General features: G+C 41.8%; 1 protein-coding gene across 1 annotated transcript in view; it reads right to left on the minus strand.

Moving 5' to 3' along the window:
* Spag1 (sperm associated antigen 1) overlaps nucleotides 1-19081 on the minus strand; it is a 67236-nt gene that overhangs the window by 31892 nt on the left and 16263 nt on the right. The window contains exons 9-11 of the mRNA XM_021631138.2: nucleotides 13126-13256; nucleotides 11303-11409; nucleotides 10240-10399 (exon numbers count right to left, since the gene is read on the minus strand). Of these exons, the coding sequence (XP_021486813.1) occupies nucleotides 10240-10399; nucleotides 11303-11409; nucleotides 13126-13256 (398 nt within the window). The remainder of the gene's footprint in view (nucleotides 1-10239; nucleotides 10400-11302; nucleotides 11410-13125; nucleotides 13257-19081) is intronic.

A 19081-nucleotide genomic window follows, 5' to 3' on the forward strand; every position in this document is an offset into this window, starting at 1 on the left:
CTGGGGACCCTGTGCACACACAGATGGCTTTAAATTGCACCACTACCTCAGGTCCCATGGGTGAGATTTTAAATTTCCCACGAAAGGCCTGCCGCTAGAGGTGGCTTGCAGATAAGGGTTTTCAGTTGCACCAACTTATGCCACATGCACGCAGAGAGTTTTAAACTGGGCCAGGACAGCTCTGACCACAGGCAAGCACCTGGTCTCCTTGCGCCCCACAGCTGTGCACAGCACATGGAGAGCCACCATGTTGATTTCTAAACAGAGAAGCCGGGCCATGTGCTCACCCCTCCCCCACTCCTGCAAAACTCCAAGCTGCACACATTCAAACACCAAACGCTGACCTCTAAGGTGCTACTTCCAAGCTTTTAAAATCTTTTCTTCCTCATTTCTGTACACTCTCCTCTCTCTCTATATATATATATGCCTTAAATTTTTATCTAATGATTTATATAATTTTCTCATTGGGTTTCATTTATAAGACTTCCTTAATCATAATTACTTTTGTTTATTTTATCTCCTTTTAGACTAAGAAAGCAACAAGCCTCATTTTAAATTGGTATGGTAATGAAATTTCAAAGTTATAAATGTCTATTCAAATTAAGTTAATTTAAAATGTATGTCTAACTGCCTATTTCTTTATCAGTTCCTAAATTAATAAATGCTGTTTCTCCAGCCATGAGCTGCCTATGATCGAGATTTACCACTAGGCTTTCTGGCTAATAGGTTTGATATAATAAATTCAAATGTAATTTTAAAATTGCTTTATATTGTTCTACTATACTGTTGGTTTTAAAACTCATAACTCAGGGGTACAATATTTACCAATATTCTAAATTAAGATCTATTACTTTTAGAGGTATTTATGTTAAAATTTGGTCCTTGTGCTATATCTTCACTATCAAAAGGTTAAAATATGCTTGGTCTTGTTTTCTAAAAATGGTTTTATTATTAATCTATAGCAACTTTTTATATACTAATCATACAAAAAACTGTTATGCTCTCACTTTAATGGACTATATTTATGACTTTTAAGGCTCCAACTTAACAGGGACAAGACCTAAAGTCCTAATATTTAACGGTTAACAAATATAAATTAATAGTCAGTCATCTCATAGATAATCAATTTTTCTAACATGTCCAAAAATATTTTTATAGTCCTACAGATGCAAACATGGTCTCACTGCCATCTTTAATAAACAGCTAAGGATGGTACTTGAGTCACCATACAGGAGTTGGTAAAAATAATAAGAGAAGAGCCTTCCTGACAGACTCATCTACATGCTCCAGACCTTGGCTGCTGCTCTGAGGCTGTTGGCATTCCTGCACAGAAAACAAGAGGACTGCAATGCTCTATCCTTTTGGGGTATAGCCAAAAGTCAATTCTGCCAGGTGACTGTTTCAAATGCAGCCAAAGGGGAAGCGGTTCCTGCAGCTGCCTCAACAAGCCATGGCTGCCTGCTTGCAGACTGGCCTCTAGAAGTCAAAATACTCCCATGCAGGTTTGTCCTCTGTTGCCAGCCATGGAGGCTCAACCAGCACAAGAGCCATAGACACTTCCAGCCTTCCAGCTACTAGGCCTGGCAGAGGACAAATGGCTCCTTTATTCAGTGACCTCCATACCCTTGCCCAACCCAGGTAACATTTCACCTCTGTTTTGGCCTCACACTGGGGTCCCACAGACATGTTGCCAACTTCTGTCTTCGGAGACTTCAGATGACTTCTCAGTTTTCTTCATGTGCAGTAGAACAGGTCTTAAGTCTGAGTCCTAGAGTTACTATTGTCAGGCCTAGATGCAATATGCTTGTTGCCAGACTCAAGAAACAGGCCTAAATGAAACCTTTTACCATCCCTTCAGCTAAAGGACAATAAATGTTCATAGCAGTTTCATCTATGTCTCATGGTAAATAACTAGATACAAAGGCCTAAGAAAAATGTTGTTTGAGGGTCTAAGAAAGTGTCTTAAGATTGGTAAATGCTAGTTACAAATGTTTGAGGGTCCAAGAAAATGTTTTAGGGTTGGTAAATACAAGTTATAAAGGTTGCAAGAAGGTATTCTAAATAAGTAAAAATGCTTAATATTTCCTTCTGTTGCTATGCTACTATTATATTGACTGTCCAGAGTTTTGACCTTTATCAATAGAACTCTGATTTATTAATATAACTCTAATAAAAAACATTCCACTATACCACCCACTGTCATGGTTCCAAGCTCAAGATTTTAAAATCTCCATAATGTATACTTATACTAAAGGTTACGATCAAGTGAGCTTTTGTCCGTTCTGCTTCACGAAAGACTTCTGACTTTTCAGAGCTCACCTTAAAGAATGCTTATGCTGTTAACACAGATGTGTATGTCTACTGCCTTTTCTACAATGTATAGTTCAGTGAAGATCACAATTGTGATGCTAACATGTCTAAAGTGTTATCTCCTTCATAAAACTTAAGAGTAATTCTTGTAAGCTGCAGGAAATCCACCTGAATCCAACTCTCAGGTCAACTGGGCTCCAGATAAGTACTGCACTTATTGCCTATCTCAGGGGGTGGGATTCCTCTCCTTTCCCTGGTTTTGGGGCTTCCCTTTCCTGGCTACTTGATTGCTACCTTCTACAGGCAACACTGGCTGGATTGGTGAGTTCTCCTCATTGATCAGCATAAACCCCTCTCTCGGTAGGGGAAGCTTGACCATTGAGCATCTGGCAACTTCCTACTATCTTTTGAGATGGAGCTCCCCCCCCCCCAACCACTGGCCTTCACTGGCTATGGTTGACCCTTTTTGCTGACCTCCATTTAGAACTTCCTCTTTCATTGGGAGAGATTTTTTTCCCTCTACATGCAGTTTCTTCCCCTCATGCTCACCTACGAAAATCCTAGCACTAGGTAAACCGTGTCTCCTACGGGCAGCTGTGCCCGTGGTCTCTGGACAAAGCTGATGAGCTGTTGTTGGACCTTGCTCCTGGGATGCCTTGACAGGTAACTGACTCCTACCCTCCCAATGGGAAGAGTCCATTTGTTCGTTCCTCCAGATTCTCCTCTGGGATGTCTTCTGGAGAATTTCAGGTTTCTACACCTAGTGCCCACCTTAAGGGCCTCTAAGCTTACACACTTCTGTAAACAAACATGGCCTCAGTTTCCTTAGACAACAGATCCAAAGCAAAGACTTTGTAATTACTGCCAGTGATTGGGTAAATGGAAGTTCCCTCAAGTAAATGGAGGTTCCCATGTTCAAGGCTCTTTGATCCAAACCTTCCACCTATGTTCACTCTCCCAAAAGTTTTAAATGTACACCTAAAAAAATTTTCTCCATAACTTACTTAACTTTATCTTCTTCTTATATATATATGTTTCAGTATCCTGCCAGACCCAGATATTTCCTATATCCGCAACAGTGCCAAAGCAGCTACCACAAGTGTTCCAGTCTGACCTCACAGACTTCCATCAAGCTGGATCTGCACTTTCCCTCCCAGCCATGGATGTTCTCATAGACCCTGAACAGCATCGAAACAGCCTGTTCTTTCTGGACTTGGCCAGAATTTCAGCCTTTTGACCTCCCTACAGCACCCCCAGTGTCAACAGGAAGTAGCCAGAAGAGAATCTACACCCATTATTCACTTATTATTAACAAAAGGCTGGAATGGTGTGCCTCAGGACCAGGATAAGCAGCTCCAGATACTCCCAGCATTCCTCAGTCCCTACCTGCTGCCTTTTGTGGCTGGCAACCCTCTACTGGCAACCTTCTACCCTGAACTTTCCAGGGCAGGGGCTTCCCCTCCTCTTCTTGACCATGTAATCCAGCCATTTGTTGCTATTATTTCTTTTCTCTCTTTAACCCCTTGCATGGCAACCAAGAGCTGCTTCTAATGAACCTAAATTTACATACTTTTACTTACTTTAACACGAGAAGCAGCCCAAGTTCCTCATTTTTTAATTATAGAAAATGGGAGGAATGTCAGTATTTTGGTAACCTGCTTCTGGGTTGCCTAGCAACCCATGATGTCATCATGTGTCGCTGGCCAGGTAACTACACCTGGCAGGCGTGGTTACATTGCTCCTTAAAAGGATCAAACCTTCCAAGTTGTCTCTCTCTTGCCTTTCTTGGCTCTTGGCTCCTACTCTATCTTGCCCTCTCCCCTTTCTCTGTCAGGGCACCTCCCTTTCTTCCCCCTATCATGTTTCCCTCTCTCCTTCCCTCTCTCTCTTCATCTCCATCTAATAAACCTCTTTCATATAAAACCTGCTATGTGCGTCATCATTGGTCCTATCAAATACCTAAAGAAGTCTCCTGTAGAGATGGAAGAGCAGACAGACAGAAGTCCAGGAGCATGAGCTGCCTCAGAAACCAAAAATACTAGGGGTGGGGGAGGAGTCGGCAATAATCAAGATCGAAAGAAGGAATAGCTAATAATGATCCTTGGATGCAGCAGTGGTACAAGAAGAAAATCTTAATAAAACACTAATAGGCCTGTTTGAATGAACACTAAAAGGATCACATGCCATGACCAAGAGGGATGTAATAATGAATGAAGATGTAGAGGCCAGAAACATGGCTCATTGGCTAAGTGCACTGTCTGCTCTTGCAGAGGACCCAAGCTCAGTTCCTAGCGCCCACATGTTGGTTCACAACCATCTGTAACTCCATATCCAGGAGATCTGACACCCTCTGAGAATGCCAGGTATGCATGTAGTATGTAAATAAAGTACTTGTACACGCAAAATAAATTAATCCAAATAAAATACTTGTACACATAAATGAATCTTAAAATATAAAATAAAATGGTAGTTCAACCTCAGACCTCAAGCCAGGTGTAGTCCCAGTACTCGGAGGTATAGATAGGAGAGAAAGCTCAAGTTCCAGGCCAGCCTGGTCTACACAGCAAGACCCTGTCTGAAAAAACAAAGCAAACAAAGCATGTGATTGCAATGGTATGAAACAAAAAGAATAGGCACAACCAGCAAAGATCAGGGGCTGGAGCAGCAGGTTAGAACTACTGGAGAAGGGGTGGCTGATAATGACAAGGAGGTGGCTTTGGAGGATGGTGAAAATGCCCCCTAATTAGACAGTGGCCATAGTCATCTAAAACACCAAAATCTGCCAATTTTGAAAAGTATGTTTAAGAGCAGAGTGTGACTGATTGTTTCTTAAACTAAAAGCCCTTCTTTCCATATAGATACACGAGGAGAAAGAGGAGTGATTGTAAGTGTGTGTGCATGGGTGGGTGTATGACTATGTGTGAATGTGTCTGTGAGTGTGTGTCATCTGTGTATGTGGTATGTGTGGTCTGTGTATCTGTGTATGTGGGTACTTGTCTGTAGGTGTATGAAAACCAGAGTTCACATATTCTAGGCAAATGCTCTATCACTGAGCCTACATCATTGTGATCAGAAACCTGAATCAGGATGGCCGTAGCATGTTATTACTGAATAGAGTTATAAGACGCTTCCCTCTGATGGTCCCTGTGGCAAGTGCCTCAGAAGTACCACTGCCCTGCCCAGCCCCACTTTAGATCCTCAGAAAGTGGAGAACCAAGAGAAGCATTTCTGTCCAGGACAGCCAGGACTACATATATCGACCCTGTCTCAAAAAAGGAGCTAGAACATTTCTGACCCATTATTTAGTGCCCGCTCCATGATAATGTATAGATTAAATGATATTTAAAATATGTTGTATTCAAAATGTGTATCAGTATTTTCAAAATGAGTATAACTTACAACAAAGGACACTTCCTCTATCCTGGCCAATTTGATAGGAAAAATACACTTAATTTTTATATCAATAAATAATTAATTAGTAATTTCCCCAGCAATTTGTCTGCTAATCTGCTCATCCTTCTGAGATGACTGGTTTTGTAAAAGCTGTTCATATCATGAGCTCATTTGCCCTTGCTGACCTAGTCTGGAGTTCACACTTCGGTTGTTCATATGGTCCCCAACAGAAACAAGTGGGGTTACCATGTTTATGTAAATCAGATTTATCTTGCTCTCTATGATTTTATATATTATTTCAACTCTTAGAAATCTCTGCTTTCTACCTCCAAATCCTGCCAAGTTTAGGGCAGAAGAGTATTTATACGCTATTCTTCTGTTTGTGAGTGACTTTAACTTTCTTATATTTCGGTTGAGAATTTAGCTCAGTGGTAGAGCGCTTGCCTAGCAAGTGCAAGGCCCTGGGTTCAGTTCCTTAGCTCTGGAAAAAAAAATAACAAAAAGACCAAAAATAAAAATAAAATAAAAAACCCTTCTTATATTTCACTTTAAACAAACAACAGCACTAGAAGAAGCTAGATGCTCACGTATTTGGTTTTTGAGGCTGGGCTCATAGAACCCAAGCAGGCCTTGAACTTGGTATGAAGACAAGGGTGACCTTGAATTTCTGATCTTTCTACTCCACATTATAGACAAATGTTACTATGCCACACTTAGATGCCCACTTTCTTTGATTGCTTCTCAGAGTGTGTAAGTAAAGAGATAAAGTACCAAAGCCTGACAGTCACAGCTGTGTTATAACACTTCCAACAGCCTGCTAGGGAAGGAAAAATAGATGTGCAAATTCTGAGAGAAAGCTCCGGAACTCTAGCCAACTGGCAGGTGTTTCTTAATACAAGTTCTATAAAGCAAAGGTAGAAAGACAGGAAAGAAAGAAAAAAAAAAAAAACCTGAGTGTCTAATCGTAGCTTCTACCACAGTGTAGGTGTTCAATAACTGTCACTTGTGAAATTGAATACTTAGCTATATGCTGCCTCAATCTGGATGAACTGGACCTGACAGGTTATTCCCAATGAGGGAGTTAGTGATCATAGAGGTCCCCAAAGCACCCAAAGCAATGCAGGCTACTGTCATTGCTCTTGGTTGTCCACAACAACTAGCTGATGAGAGCATGTTGGCAAAGACACCACACACTTTGGCTGCAGGCTGTCACCAGGAAATCTCCCCTGTAGGTTAGCCTTCATAATGCTTAGAGGTGTTATATAGGCTCCCAGAGGAGAAGAGACAATGGTCTTACCCTGTGCTGGACCCTGCATGCTATAATGCCAACCTGCAAGCAAGGATATCCTCTCTGGTACAATAGTGGCAAAACTATTTACGTGGTAACCAACCACTGTCTTGATTGAGTTTGAGGTCTGTTCTCCAGCAGGAAATTCATGCATGATATTGTAAATAGGGTGAACACCCATGATTAGGAAGTCATAGCTCTAGAGAGGAACTTACTGATATAAACTTACTTATTCTTATAAATATCCATGTTGTTAAACTCCTTTCTAAACATTTATCTTTATTTTCATAGATTTGTGCTGGTCAGAGAAACTTCTTATTGTGGTGGTAGTGATTAATAGAGTAATTTTTTCAAAAGCTGAACAAAAGTGACTAAAACAAATAACCCCAACATACATGCACCCAAAGCTTGGTGCAGAAAGAATAGGATATGGGCAATTGCTGTGAACTGATGTCCTCTTGGTCATTGCATGGTTGTTGCACACATGAACCCACGGCAGCCATGGTTACCTAAGTAAGACCTACACAAGATCAAGCCGATTAAAGACTCCACTGTGGATAAGGGGATGGCTCCCAGGTCCTACCCCTTGTCAAGGTGTGTCAGCTGATGGCTTCTAGGAAAAGGAGAGTCACTTTTCTCTAGGAGTTTTGCTACTCATGTTTCCTCATGTTTAAATGCATATGGGCAGCATAATTGGACTCCATGGATTAAATACATAAATAACAAAAATATAGGAAGGGAGCATGACATTGGGAGGGAGATATTGGGAATCCTGGGAGAGAGCTGGTATGGGGAATGAGGGTGGAGATACACGTATGAAGTTTCCAAAGAATAAATAAAATATAACTAAAGAGCTAGGCCTGACTACTGTTGGTGGAATTTGTAACCAAGCAGCAGCCCTGGCCAAGGTACTAAGACACTGCTTGCTACATTTTCCTATGATCTTCAATGCTCCCTGGAACATAAAACTATAGTGACTAAGAACTTAGGCTTTCTTAGACTGTGCTGGGATATGATATGTAAAGATTCTAAGCCTTCTAGACTATTACATAACATCATTTTCCTAAAAGCAACTGAGATTGCTTTTCTCCTATCCAAAGTTCAAGGATCTGTTTCCACATGCCATCCAACCATGTAATGTGGTAGAGGTCAAAATAAGCTGGTTCCAGTGTATTTATTCCCTCTTAGAGTGAAAGGATTACCTTGAAGTCCCAGCATTCATCCCATGTCATCTTTCTTTAATATCTGATAACAGGAAATTTGCCGAAACTCACTACTCTCTTAATGTCTCTGTTTCTCTGTTAAGAATTTTTGCATTTTTCTGAATCTTAACTTTATACATCCCATAATCCTGCAGATGATTGTTGGAAGGGGACCAAATGACAGGATCAGAAATGTTCTCGTAGGGCACAGAACTGTTAAATAACATACTACAACCATCCTGGTATAAAATCAGTAGTACAGCACTTGCCTGGCACTCACGAGGCCCCAGCTTCAGTTAAACACACGTGCAGAGTGCACACATGTACATGTACACACACACACACACACACACACACACACACAAGAATCCTTTATGTATGCCAAACTGTATGGTGCACTAGCAATGTAGCCTGGTGATCTTAAACATTATTTAATGGAACTTCTTTGCCTGCAGTCTGTGCCTGTCAGCAACTTACAGTGTGCAGACCACACACACCCCTAAGGCCATCTTCAACCATCTGACTCAGAGCCGCACAAAAGTGGCGAAGAACTTCACCTTTCTCTGTGCCCGAGGCATGATCTGTAAGCAGGGGCCAGCCAGGCAAGCAGAGTGCTGAACTACGCGTAATCCCGACACTCAGGAGGTGGAAGCAAGGGGACAGCTATGAGTTCAAGGCCAGCCTGTAGTCTGTAGCAATGACCCTATCTCAAACAAAACAAAACAAAAAAGATATGTATAATTATAATTGCAGGTTCCTTGAAAGTAAGCCAAAGCATATCCTAGTTCAATTCTCTGTTCACTCTCTCGCTCTCTCTTTCTCGCACATTAATGGCAAGGGAAGGTAAGATAAAAAACAAAACAAAACAAACAAAAAGACCAACAGATCAACATCATTCTGTTTTTCTCACTGGCAAACCTAAGAATTGTCTACCTTTACGAAATCCGTACGAGAGAGGGGGCTACAGCTGGAATACAAAGTGAATAAATTGTAATAAATAAAAAATATAAAAAGAAACCCATAGCCACCAAAAATTTCCTTCAGAAATAAAGTTAAAAAGCTATCCTGCAAGCCGGCATGGTGGCACATGCCCGGAATCCCAGCACTCAGGGCGAAAATGCTCAGGGAGCAGAGGCAGGCAGATCCATGTGAGTTTGAGGACAGCCTGGTCTTACAAAGCAAGTCCAGAGCAGCCAGGGCTGCTACACAGAGAAACCCTGTCTCAAAAATAAAATAAAATAAAATAAACAAACAAACAAACAAAGCTATCCTGCAATGACGAAAAATCTTCATGCACCATGGCACATTTCTGCAATCCCAAAAGTTGGAGGTAGAGGCAAGAAAATCATGAATTCAGAGTCATCAATACTGAGAAATGGGATGAATGCTGGAGAGAGTGGTTCATGCCTGTAATCCCAGCCCTTAGGAAGGTGAGGCAGGAGGATCGCCATGAATTCTAGGCCAGGCTAGACTAAAGAGTAAGACCCTGTCTCAAAACAATAACACGTACAACACTCTAGAGAACCCTGGCTAATACAAAAGTAAACCGCACTAAGAAAAGGCGATTAAAAGGCATGGCCTTTAATCCCAGCACTTTGGAGGTACACACAGGTGAATCTTTGTGAGCTTCAGAATAGCCAGGGCTTCATAGTGAGACCCCAGATGATAATGATGATGGTGGTGGTGATGGTGGTGGTGGTGATATTAGTCTGGCTAGCAGGTAAAGGTGTTTGGTATCAAGTCTGACACCCTAAATTTAATCCCAGGATTCATGTACTTCGAAGAGAGAATTGGCCTCTATAAGCTTGTCCTCTGTCCCCAACACATGTGCTACATGTGTCTCTATCTAGCACACAAAATAATTAAATGTAAACATTAAAAAAAAAGCAGGGCTAAACTTGACTGTAAACTTTAGATGAAGCTACAGCAAAGTTTGGGTAGCTAACAATTTCTATAGCAACAGAGCCTGCGACCCCTCCTCCCCCCATAAAGCAATGTCAAGATGGAAACAGCAATTTGCATAATCAGAATGGAAAGATGCCTCACCCTTATCCACACCACCATCTTCGCATTTATTTCTGATTTCCTTTTCACCTTCATCTCCTGAGTTTTCAACTTCTTCGATAACCATCTTTTTCCCTTTGGTTTGGAGCTCAGAGGTAGGCTCTGAACTCTTCAGATCTCTTTCAATCTCTGACAAGGTTTTCTGCAACATAATTAAATGTTTTTCTTTTAATAAAAACACAATCATTATTCTGGTAAGAATATGAAGCTACTTTAAAATGAATAAACAAAAAGGCTTTAAAACTCAGTCTAGTTTCCTTTTTACAATAATTTCACTGTTTTACCCAATTAAAATGACTTATGCACAGTATAAAATATGCCTGTGGCCTTGGGGCTCACTTATAATCTTCTATGTACTCTGCATAATAAATTGAGATTATCTCAGAGAAAAGCACTGACTCCATCAGTACAGAAGAGAGAAAACTGTTATTCAGTGGCAGCTTTCTATTTCTGCGTAACTTTTTCTTTCTTGTTAAATTGTTTTTTTGTGGTAGTGGTGACAGGGACCGTGCTGGTAGCTGAACCCAGGATCCTGTGCAATCGAGGAAAGCTCTATTCCATTGAGCTACCCTACGCCCTACACACACTTCACTTAATAATTTGCTTTTTCCCATCTCAAGTAGATGTCAACATTTTAGAGCTTTTAAACTCCACAAAACTGTGGATTCACCTGCAACATGATTTATTCAGCAAGACTGATGCCACTTTTAACATATATCCAGAAAGAGCTGGGCACTCGGGAGGCAGAGGCAAATGAATTTCTGTGAATTCACTGCCAGTCTGCTCTATGTGGGGAGCTCCAGGACAACTAGAAATAACAAATAAAACCAGAAACAGAAAATTACAGAATTAGGTTAAAAAAAATAACTTTCCTGATGGGTACAGAGGCATACACCTGTAATCCCAGCATTTTGGAGGCAGAGGTAGGTGGATGAATCTGTGAGTTTGAGGCCAGCCCTGGTCTACAAAGTGAGTCCAGGACACAGGGAAACCCTGTCTTGAAAAAACAAAACAAAACAAAACAAAAATCATTTTCAATACTTACCTTGGCCAAATCATTATCAGGCTCCACCTGCAGTACTCTTTTCAGATCATCCACAGCCTCCTGGAGCTTGTTTTGATGTTTATATGTAGTAGCACGTCTCAGGAGAGCTGAAAATGCATCAAAATGAATGCTCCACAGTTTACCATATAGCACAATGGCTTTTTGCAAGAAGGCACATGGAGCTTGAATCCCTGGGTCCATGCTGCCTGCAGAAGGGGCCTTATTGGGTACCAGACTGATTTTTAAATTCCTTGATACTTCTATACACGCATGTTATGCTTTGGTCCAATCTACTCTCTAGCACCCAAGGACATTGGTATTTGAATACTTGGTTCCAGTTGGTGGGGCTATTTGGGGAAGTTTAGGAGGTACAGCCTTCCTGGAGGATGTAAGACAGTAGGAGCCAGCTTTGAGGGAAAAGAGCCTCACCCTATTTCCCACTGGCTCTCTCTAGCACTTGTGTTGAAGATGTGAGCTCTCTCGGTAGTCTGCTCCTCCTGCCATGCCTCCCTACCATGACAGACTCTTCTCCCTGGAACCATAAACTGAAACACACTCTTTCTGTGTTAACTTGCCTTGGTCATGGTTGTTTTGCCATAGCATAGAAAAGTAACTCACACGGGTCACTGGCCCTCCCTCAGCAGCTCCAATGCCCTCTTAGCACCCTGGCCCTCTCCCAGCCCTGGTCCGGCCAGCTCCTGTCCCTCACCCTTTCCCATGCCATGACTGTGCTGCAGTACCAGGAAGCTTTTCACTGCACACTTGGCACCGTTTAGTCACCACTACTCTAGTTCATCGCTTTCTGCAAACTGTGGAGATTCCTTGTGGAGATCAGCAGAGCGTGGATACAGTACATTAGCGAACTTCATTTGGACAGTTACTTGTGTTTTCATTGGGATGGGGAGGGTTGTTTTTGTTTGGCTTGATTTGGTTCAGGTTTTTAAGACAGGGTCTCATAGCATAGGCTGGTCTTGAACTCACGGTCTTGAACTTTTAAACCCTGCCTCCATCTCCCAAGTACTGGAATACAGGAATAGGCCACATCACCCAGCTCTATAGAGCTATTTCTAAAATTATCAGAGTCGGGCATAGCACTTGTTTGGTAAAGGCCTAAATCCCAGCATTCAGAAGGGTGAAGCAGGAGAACCAAAAGTTGGACCAGCCTGAGTTATACATAAGACTCTACAAAAAACAAAAACTAAACAAAACCTAAAATAAACTAAAATGATCCAAAGTTAGCTCAGCACATGGAACCATGATGTAGTCCTAGTACTACATCAGTCAGGGGGTCGGGGGGTGGTGTCAGGAGCTCAATACTTTGGTAATTTGTGCCAGTTTCTTGTTGTTGTTGTTATTGTAGGTTTCAATATATAATTTTATAATCATTTAATGCTAACAATGTACCATTCTAGTCCTCTGGTCCATTACATGAGAGAACTTCACAATGTCTTGAGAAAAAAAAAACCAGGCTTAATAATTCTGAAATGTAAGAAATGGTTTATCAGATGCACTTTAATATGCTACTGTAACACAATTAGAAATTAAACAAAGTTCTCTCATTGCATAACTTAGTTTTAGCCTCATAAAGAATATATTGTGTTTGTACATATTGACAACCCAATAAAATTACAGGGTTTTTGGTTTTGTTATTGTTTTACTGTTATTAGGTAGTGCACTTAGAAGAGGACTATTATTTGTGTTAAGACTAGGTAATGACTGCAATTTATGTCCTCCATGACCATTTTTCCCTTTGAAAGAAGCAGCATCACAAAGCACCTCAGGTCGGCTGCTGGGCCTGAGACAAGATACCCACTGTCTCTTACCTTTCACATTTCCAGGCTCCAGCTCCAAGGCTTTCTCACAGTCTTGAAGAGCACTTTCCCACCTCTGTAATTTGATTTCGGCTTGAGCTCGATTGTTATAGGCAGACGCAGTGGTAAGAGCTGATAAGCTCCTACAAAAGAAACACAGATTGGCAAGAAGAAGGCCACAAACACAGAGAAACTTAGTGAAGTCATGTTGAGTATTAAGCGTCCTCACAGCTGGTGGCACAGGTGGTGAGAGGGTCTGGTAACATCAGGAGGCTAGACCTAACTGACCCTGTCCTTGGGCTTCTCTCCCTTCACCCTAATGCATGGATGTCCCTGTCCTTGTCTTCCTACTACATCCCATAATAAGGCCGCCACCAGACTATTCAGTCTTACTTCAGACCCAAGGTAACAGAGCAGCCAGACCACCAACCATGGGTTTAGCCCTCAGAAACCCTGAGCCAAAAATAAACCCTTCCCTCCTCGAAGCTTCTTTTCTCAGGTATTTAGGTCACAGCTATGAGAAAGCAACTGGTACAAATTGTAAGTAAAATAAATATAGACTTTATAAGAGCTGAACTGTGTCCCTTAAGAATTTATATGTTGAAGGCAGGTGCGGTGGTACACGCCTTTGATCCCAGCACTAAGGAAGGCAGAGGCAGGCAGACCGCTGTGAGTTTGAGGCCAGCCTGGTCAACAAAGCAAGTCCAGGACAGCCAAGGCTACACAGAGAAACCCTGTGTCAAAAAACAAATAAAATTGTATGTTTAAATCTTGAATCCACAATGCCTCAGAATATGAGTATGTGCAGACAGAAAGCTTTAGAGATAATTAGGCCGTGGATATAGCTCAGAGTGCTTGCCTTTCAGGCCCGAGGCCCTGGGGTCAATCTCTAACACCACTGTCTTGTTTCTTTTCCTGTTGCTGTGATAAAATACCCTAACAAAACAACTTAAGGCAGAAAGGCTCATCTTGGCTCACAGTTCAAATATAGTCCATCATGGTGGGGAAAACCACCATAGGCACAGGCAGGAAGCAGAGAAAGACGGGAATGTGTATTGCTGTTAAGTACCCCTGGCAGGAAATGGTACCACCTACAATGGGTAGGCTGCCCCACTTCAACACAATCAAGATAATAACCCCCCCCCCGCCAGCGAGGTTGAGGGACTCAGCCCCCACGTGATTCCAGACTCTGCCAAGGTTACAAATAATACTAGCCATTACCACCACCACCACCACACACACACAAAAGGTAATTAAGTTAATATGAGGTCCTTGGTGTGGACTCTAGTCTGACAAAACTGATACCCTTATAAAAAGAAGAGACTAGAACCAGATACGAGCAACAGGCACACAATGTGAGCAAACAGAAAGATGACAGACACCTGCCAGCCTGTCTAGGAAATCTAAAGAAACCTGCCTTCACCTTGAGCTTAGACTTTTAGCCTTCAGAAGTGTTAGATAAACACCTTGCTCAGGCCAATAGATTTGTGGTATTTTGTGATGGCAGTCCTAGCTAAACAATATAACCTATGCCACTGAAAGTACAGAAATCCAGTTCAGTACGTGACATTTTCCACTGAGAATGATCCTTAACTATGCAGTAAAAGGCTTGAAGTTAGCTTAGGCTTTGGAGGTAACATGGAATCTTTGTACTATTAGATCTCTTTAGATTAGATCTCTTTAATTTACAAAAAAGTTAAAAACGTTTTTAACTCTTTGTAATTTATTTCCTAGTACAAAAAACTGAGGTTCGCAATCATAATCAATATCCTGTATTCAGTTGTTACTGTGTTGACAATGAATTTGTTTATAATTAAAAGTAGTTTTAATTATAAAGAAATCATAAAATTATTTAATCAAAGAAATTTAACTGAAAGAATCAGAAGAGAATATCAGAATAAAGAGGGATACAGACAAAACAGCAAACTTTGATAAAATAAAGAAAGACATAGATGTATGGACATGGTGTAAAGATATGTGTGCAGGGGCTGGAGAGATGACTCAGTGGTTAAGAGCACTGTCTTCTCTTCCAAAGGTCCTGGGTTCAATTCCCAGCAACCACATGGTGGCTCATAACCATCTCTAATGTGATCTGATGCCCTTTTCTGGCATGTAGGTATACATGCAGATAGACCATTCATATACATAAAGATAAATTTTTAAAAGATATGTGAAGAAAGACACAGGACAAAATAATGAGTGGAATAGGAATGTAAAATCCACCTTTCTGTTACTTTAAAAGTTGATTTGGCTGGGCATGGTGGCACATGCCTGTAATCCCAGCACTAGGAGAAGCAAAGGCAGGTGGATCTCTGTGAGTTTGGGACCAGCCTGGTCTACAAAGTGAGTCCAGGACAGCCAAGGCTACACAAAGAAACCCTGTCTCGAAAGAACACAAAAACAAAACAGAAAGTTGATTTTGAATGACATGTAATAACTACTAATAACATGTAATAACTAAGATATAGGAAAGATTAGCATATCCATGCATTGAATTTACTAAACACAGAGAAGAAATAGAAGGTACAAATGGAAAAGTCAAAAACAGAGTAAGTTTACAAGACCATTAAAGGCACACACACAAATTATAAGGCTTCGCAGAGACCAGGTTAGGACGATGCACAGAAGGATAAAGAAAGTACCCAGCACTGAGTCTTGGCACTGAGCACCTACCCAACTATCAGTCAGGGTTTCCGTTGCAGTAATGAGACACCAAAAAAGCAACGTAAGGAAGAAAGGGTTTATTTGGCTTACACCTCCACAGTGCTATTCATCATCAAACTAAGTCAAGACAGGAATCCAAACGGGGTAAAACCTGGAAGCAGGAGCCAATTCGAGGCCATGGAGTGTGTGTTTACTGACTTAGCCTGCTCAACCTGCTTTCCTATAGAAACTAGGCCCAGCCTAGGAGTGGAACCACCCACAATGGGCTGGGCTCTCTCCCATTAATCACAAATTGAGAAAATGCCTTACAGGCTTGCCTATAGCCAGATCTTAAGGAGGCTTTTGTGTGTGTGTGTGTGTTTATTGGTTTGTGTCATCTTTTTTAAACTTTTATTAGTTACACTTTATTTACTTTGTATCCCCCATAAACCCCTCTCTCTCCCCTCCTAATCTCACCTTCCCTCCCCCTTCTTTATGCATGCCCCTCCCCAAGTCTACTGATAGGGGAGGTCCTCTTCTCCTTCCTTCTGATCTTAGTCTATCAAATCTCATCAGGAGTGGCTGCATTGTCTTCCTCTGTGGCCTGGTAAGGCTGCTCCCCACTCAGGGGGAGGTGATCAAAGAGCAGGCCAATCAGTGCATGTCAGAGGCAGTCCCTCTTCCCAATACTATGGAACCCACTTGGAAACTGAACTGCCATGGGCTACATCTGTGCAGGGGTTCTAGGTTATCTCCATGCCTGGTACTTGGTTGGAGTCTGAGTCTCTGGGAAGACTCCTGTGTTCAAATTTTCTGGTTCTGTTGCTCTTCTTGTGGGGTTCCTGTCCTCTCCAGATCTTACTATTTCCCACTTCTTTCATAAGATTCCATGCACTCTGCCCAACAGTTGGTCATAAGTCTCAGCATCTGCTTTGATAGTCTGAAGGGCAGAGCCTTTCGGAGGCCCTCTGTGGCAGGTTCCTAACTTGTTTCCTGTTTTCTTCTTCTTCTGATGCCTATCCTCTTTGCCTTTCGGGATGGGGATTGAACATTTTAATCAGAGTCCTCCCTCTTGATTAGTTTCTTTAGATGTACAGATTTTAGTAGGTTTATCCTATATTATATGTCTATGAGTGAGTATATACCATGTGTGTCTTTCTGCTTCTGGGATACTACACTCAGGATGATCCTTTTCAGCTCCCACCATTTACTTGCAAATTTCATGATTTCCTTGTTTTTCATTGCTGAATAATATTCCATTGTGTAGATGTACCACAGTTTCTGTATCCATTCTTCAGTTGAGGGGCATCTGGGTTGTTTCCAGCTTCTGGCTATTACAAATAAAGCTGCTACAAACATGGTTGAGCAAATGTCCTTATTGTGTATTTGAACCTTTTTTGGATATATGCCTAGGAGTGGTATGGCTGGATCTTGAGGAAGCATTATTCCTAGTTGTCTGAGAATGTGCCAGATTGATTTCCATAGTGGTTGTACAGGTTTGCATTCCCACCAGCAATGGAGGAGGGTTCCCCTTTCTCCACAACCTCTCCAGCATGTGTTGTCACTTGAGGTTTTATCTTGGCCATTCTGATGGGTGTAAGGTGAAATCTCAGGGTCGTTTTGATTTGCATTTCCCTAATGGCTAATGAGATTGAGCATTTCTTTAAGTGTTTCTCTGACATTCGATATTCCTCTATTGAGAATTCTGTTTAGCTCTGTTCCCCATTTTTTAATTGGATTACTTGGTTTGTTGCTTTTCAGCTTCTTTAGGTCTTTGTATATACTGGATATTAACCCCAGATAAAGGGTTGGTGAAGATTCTTTCCCAATCTGTAGGCTGTTGTTTTGTTTTGATGACGGTGTCCTTTGCTTTACAGAAGCTTTTCAGTTTCATGAGGTCCCATTTATTGATTGTTGCTCTTAGGCTTTTTCTTAATTGAGGTTCCCTCCACTCAGATGACTCTAGCTTGTGTCAAGTTGACATAAAACTAACCAGCACACCCACTGCAGGCACTGAATACTCCTACTCCAGTACAGGTACTCAGCACAGTACACATACAGTTTATGTCAGCCTCATGACTACGGGGCTACTCCATGGGGGAGTATTACTGCTCTGCCCATTTGGAATATGAGATATATGGAAAATTTAATGTGTGCCAATAGCCACAGTTGCTAAATAACATGTAAGGGTCTTACCCAGACAGTCTGCTAGCTGTCTTCTCTCCAGTAACTACCTACTTAAGTCCTCACAAACCCCTTGAGGTTGGCAGGCTTAGAACTTTATCACACTGAGGAAATGAACGCAAGAGAGGTGAGGCAGAAGGCTAGAAAGAAGCAGACCTCAGTTTCCTGCTTACAAAGAAGGTAAAGAAAATGTCACTCCCTGTAAAAGGAGAATCTCCACTAATGAAATTCCACAACACAAAAAACTAAAGACAAAACAAACAAAAAACAGTTGGGTGAGATGCCTGTAATTAATCCCTGTACCTGAAATGTGGAAGCAGGAGGATCAAAGCCAACGTGGGCTCATAACAGTAGCAGAAAAAGGAGTGGGGTATAGGGAGGGAGGGAGAATGAATATGGCAGGGCTGATGTATGTCCACGTGACTGCATATGGGAGGCTGCCCTGAATGAGCAATCACAAGTCACCTGGCTGGAGACAACACCAAAGAAGAAAAATCTAGGCTAGGAATAATAGCACACATCTGTAATCAGAGTAGAGGCAGGAAGATCAGAAGTCCAAGGCCATTGTGGCTCCAAAATGAGTTTGAAGCTAGCCTGAGATATGGCTTTCTAAACCTCAAAATAAATAAATAAATAAATAAATAAAATTATAAACTTTACAGGCTTCCTCACAAAGGTGGAGGGAAGGGTGTACAGAGCTCAATTATGAGTGGGATTAATGATTTTTTTTTTTTTTTTTTGGACAGGGTCTCTTAACGTAGCATTGGAACTCACTATGTAGACTGGGCTGGCTTCAAACTCACAGTGATCCTCCTGTCTCTGCTCCCCAGTGCTGGGGTTAAAGGTGTGTGCCATCCCCAGCTAGCATTAGTGATTCTAAAATCCTAGTATGACAGTATATTAGGAACTTCATTTACTTTGCACAATCTTCAAGAGTTCACAGGTCTGCACTGAAACTCTGCTGAGCCGAACCCTCTCTGGGCAATGAGGAAGCATGGTGTGAGACAACTGAGCAAGTGTGCCCTGCTGTTGGGGAGTTCATGGTGGCTTCAGTGTCAGACGGCCAGATCTGAACTGTTCCCTTGAGAAGAGCAGTGAAGGACTGTAGCTGCTACGAGAGCCTGTGAAGCAGGGTGGGTGC

This window comes from Meriones unguiculatus, chromosome 1 (genome assembly GCF_030254825.1).
Source record: "Meriones unguiculatus strain TT.TT164.6M chromosome 1, Bangor_MerUng_6.1, whole genome shotgun sequence".
In the NCBI taxonomy this organism is placed as follows: Eukaryota; Metazoa; Chordata; class Mammalia; order Rodentia; family Muridae; genus Meriones; species Meriones unguiculatus.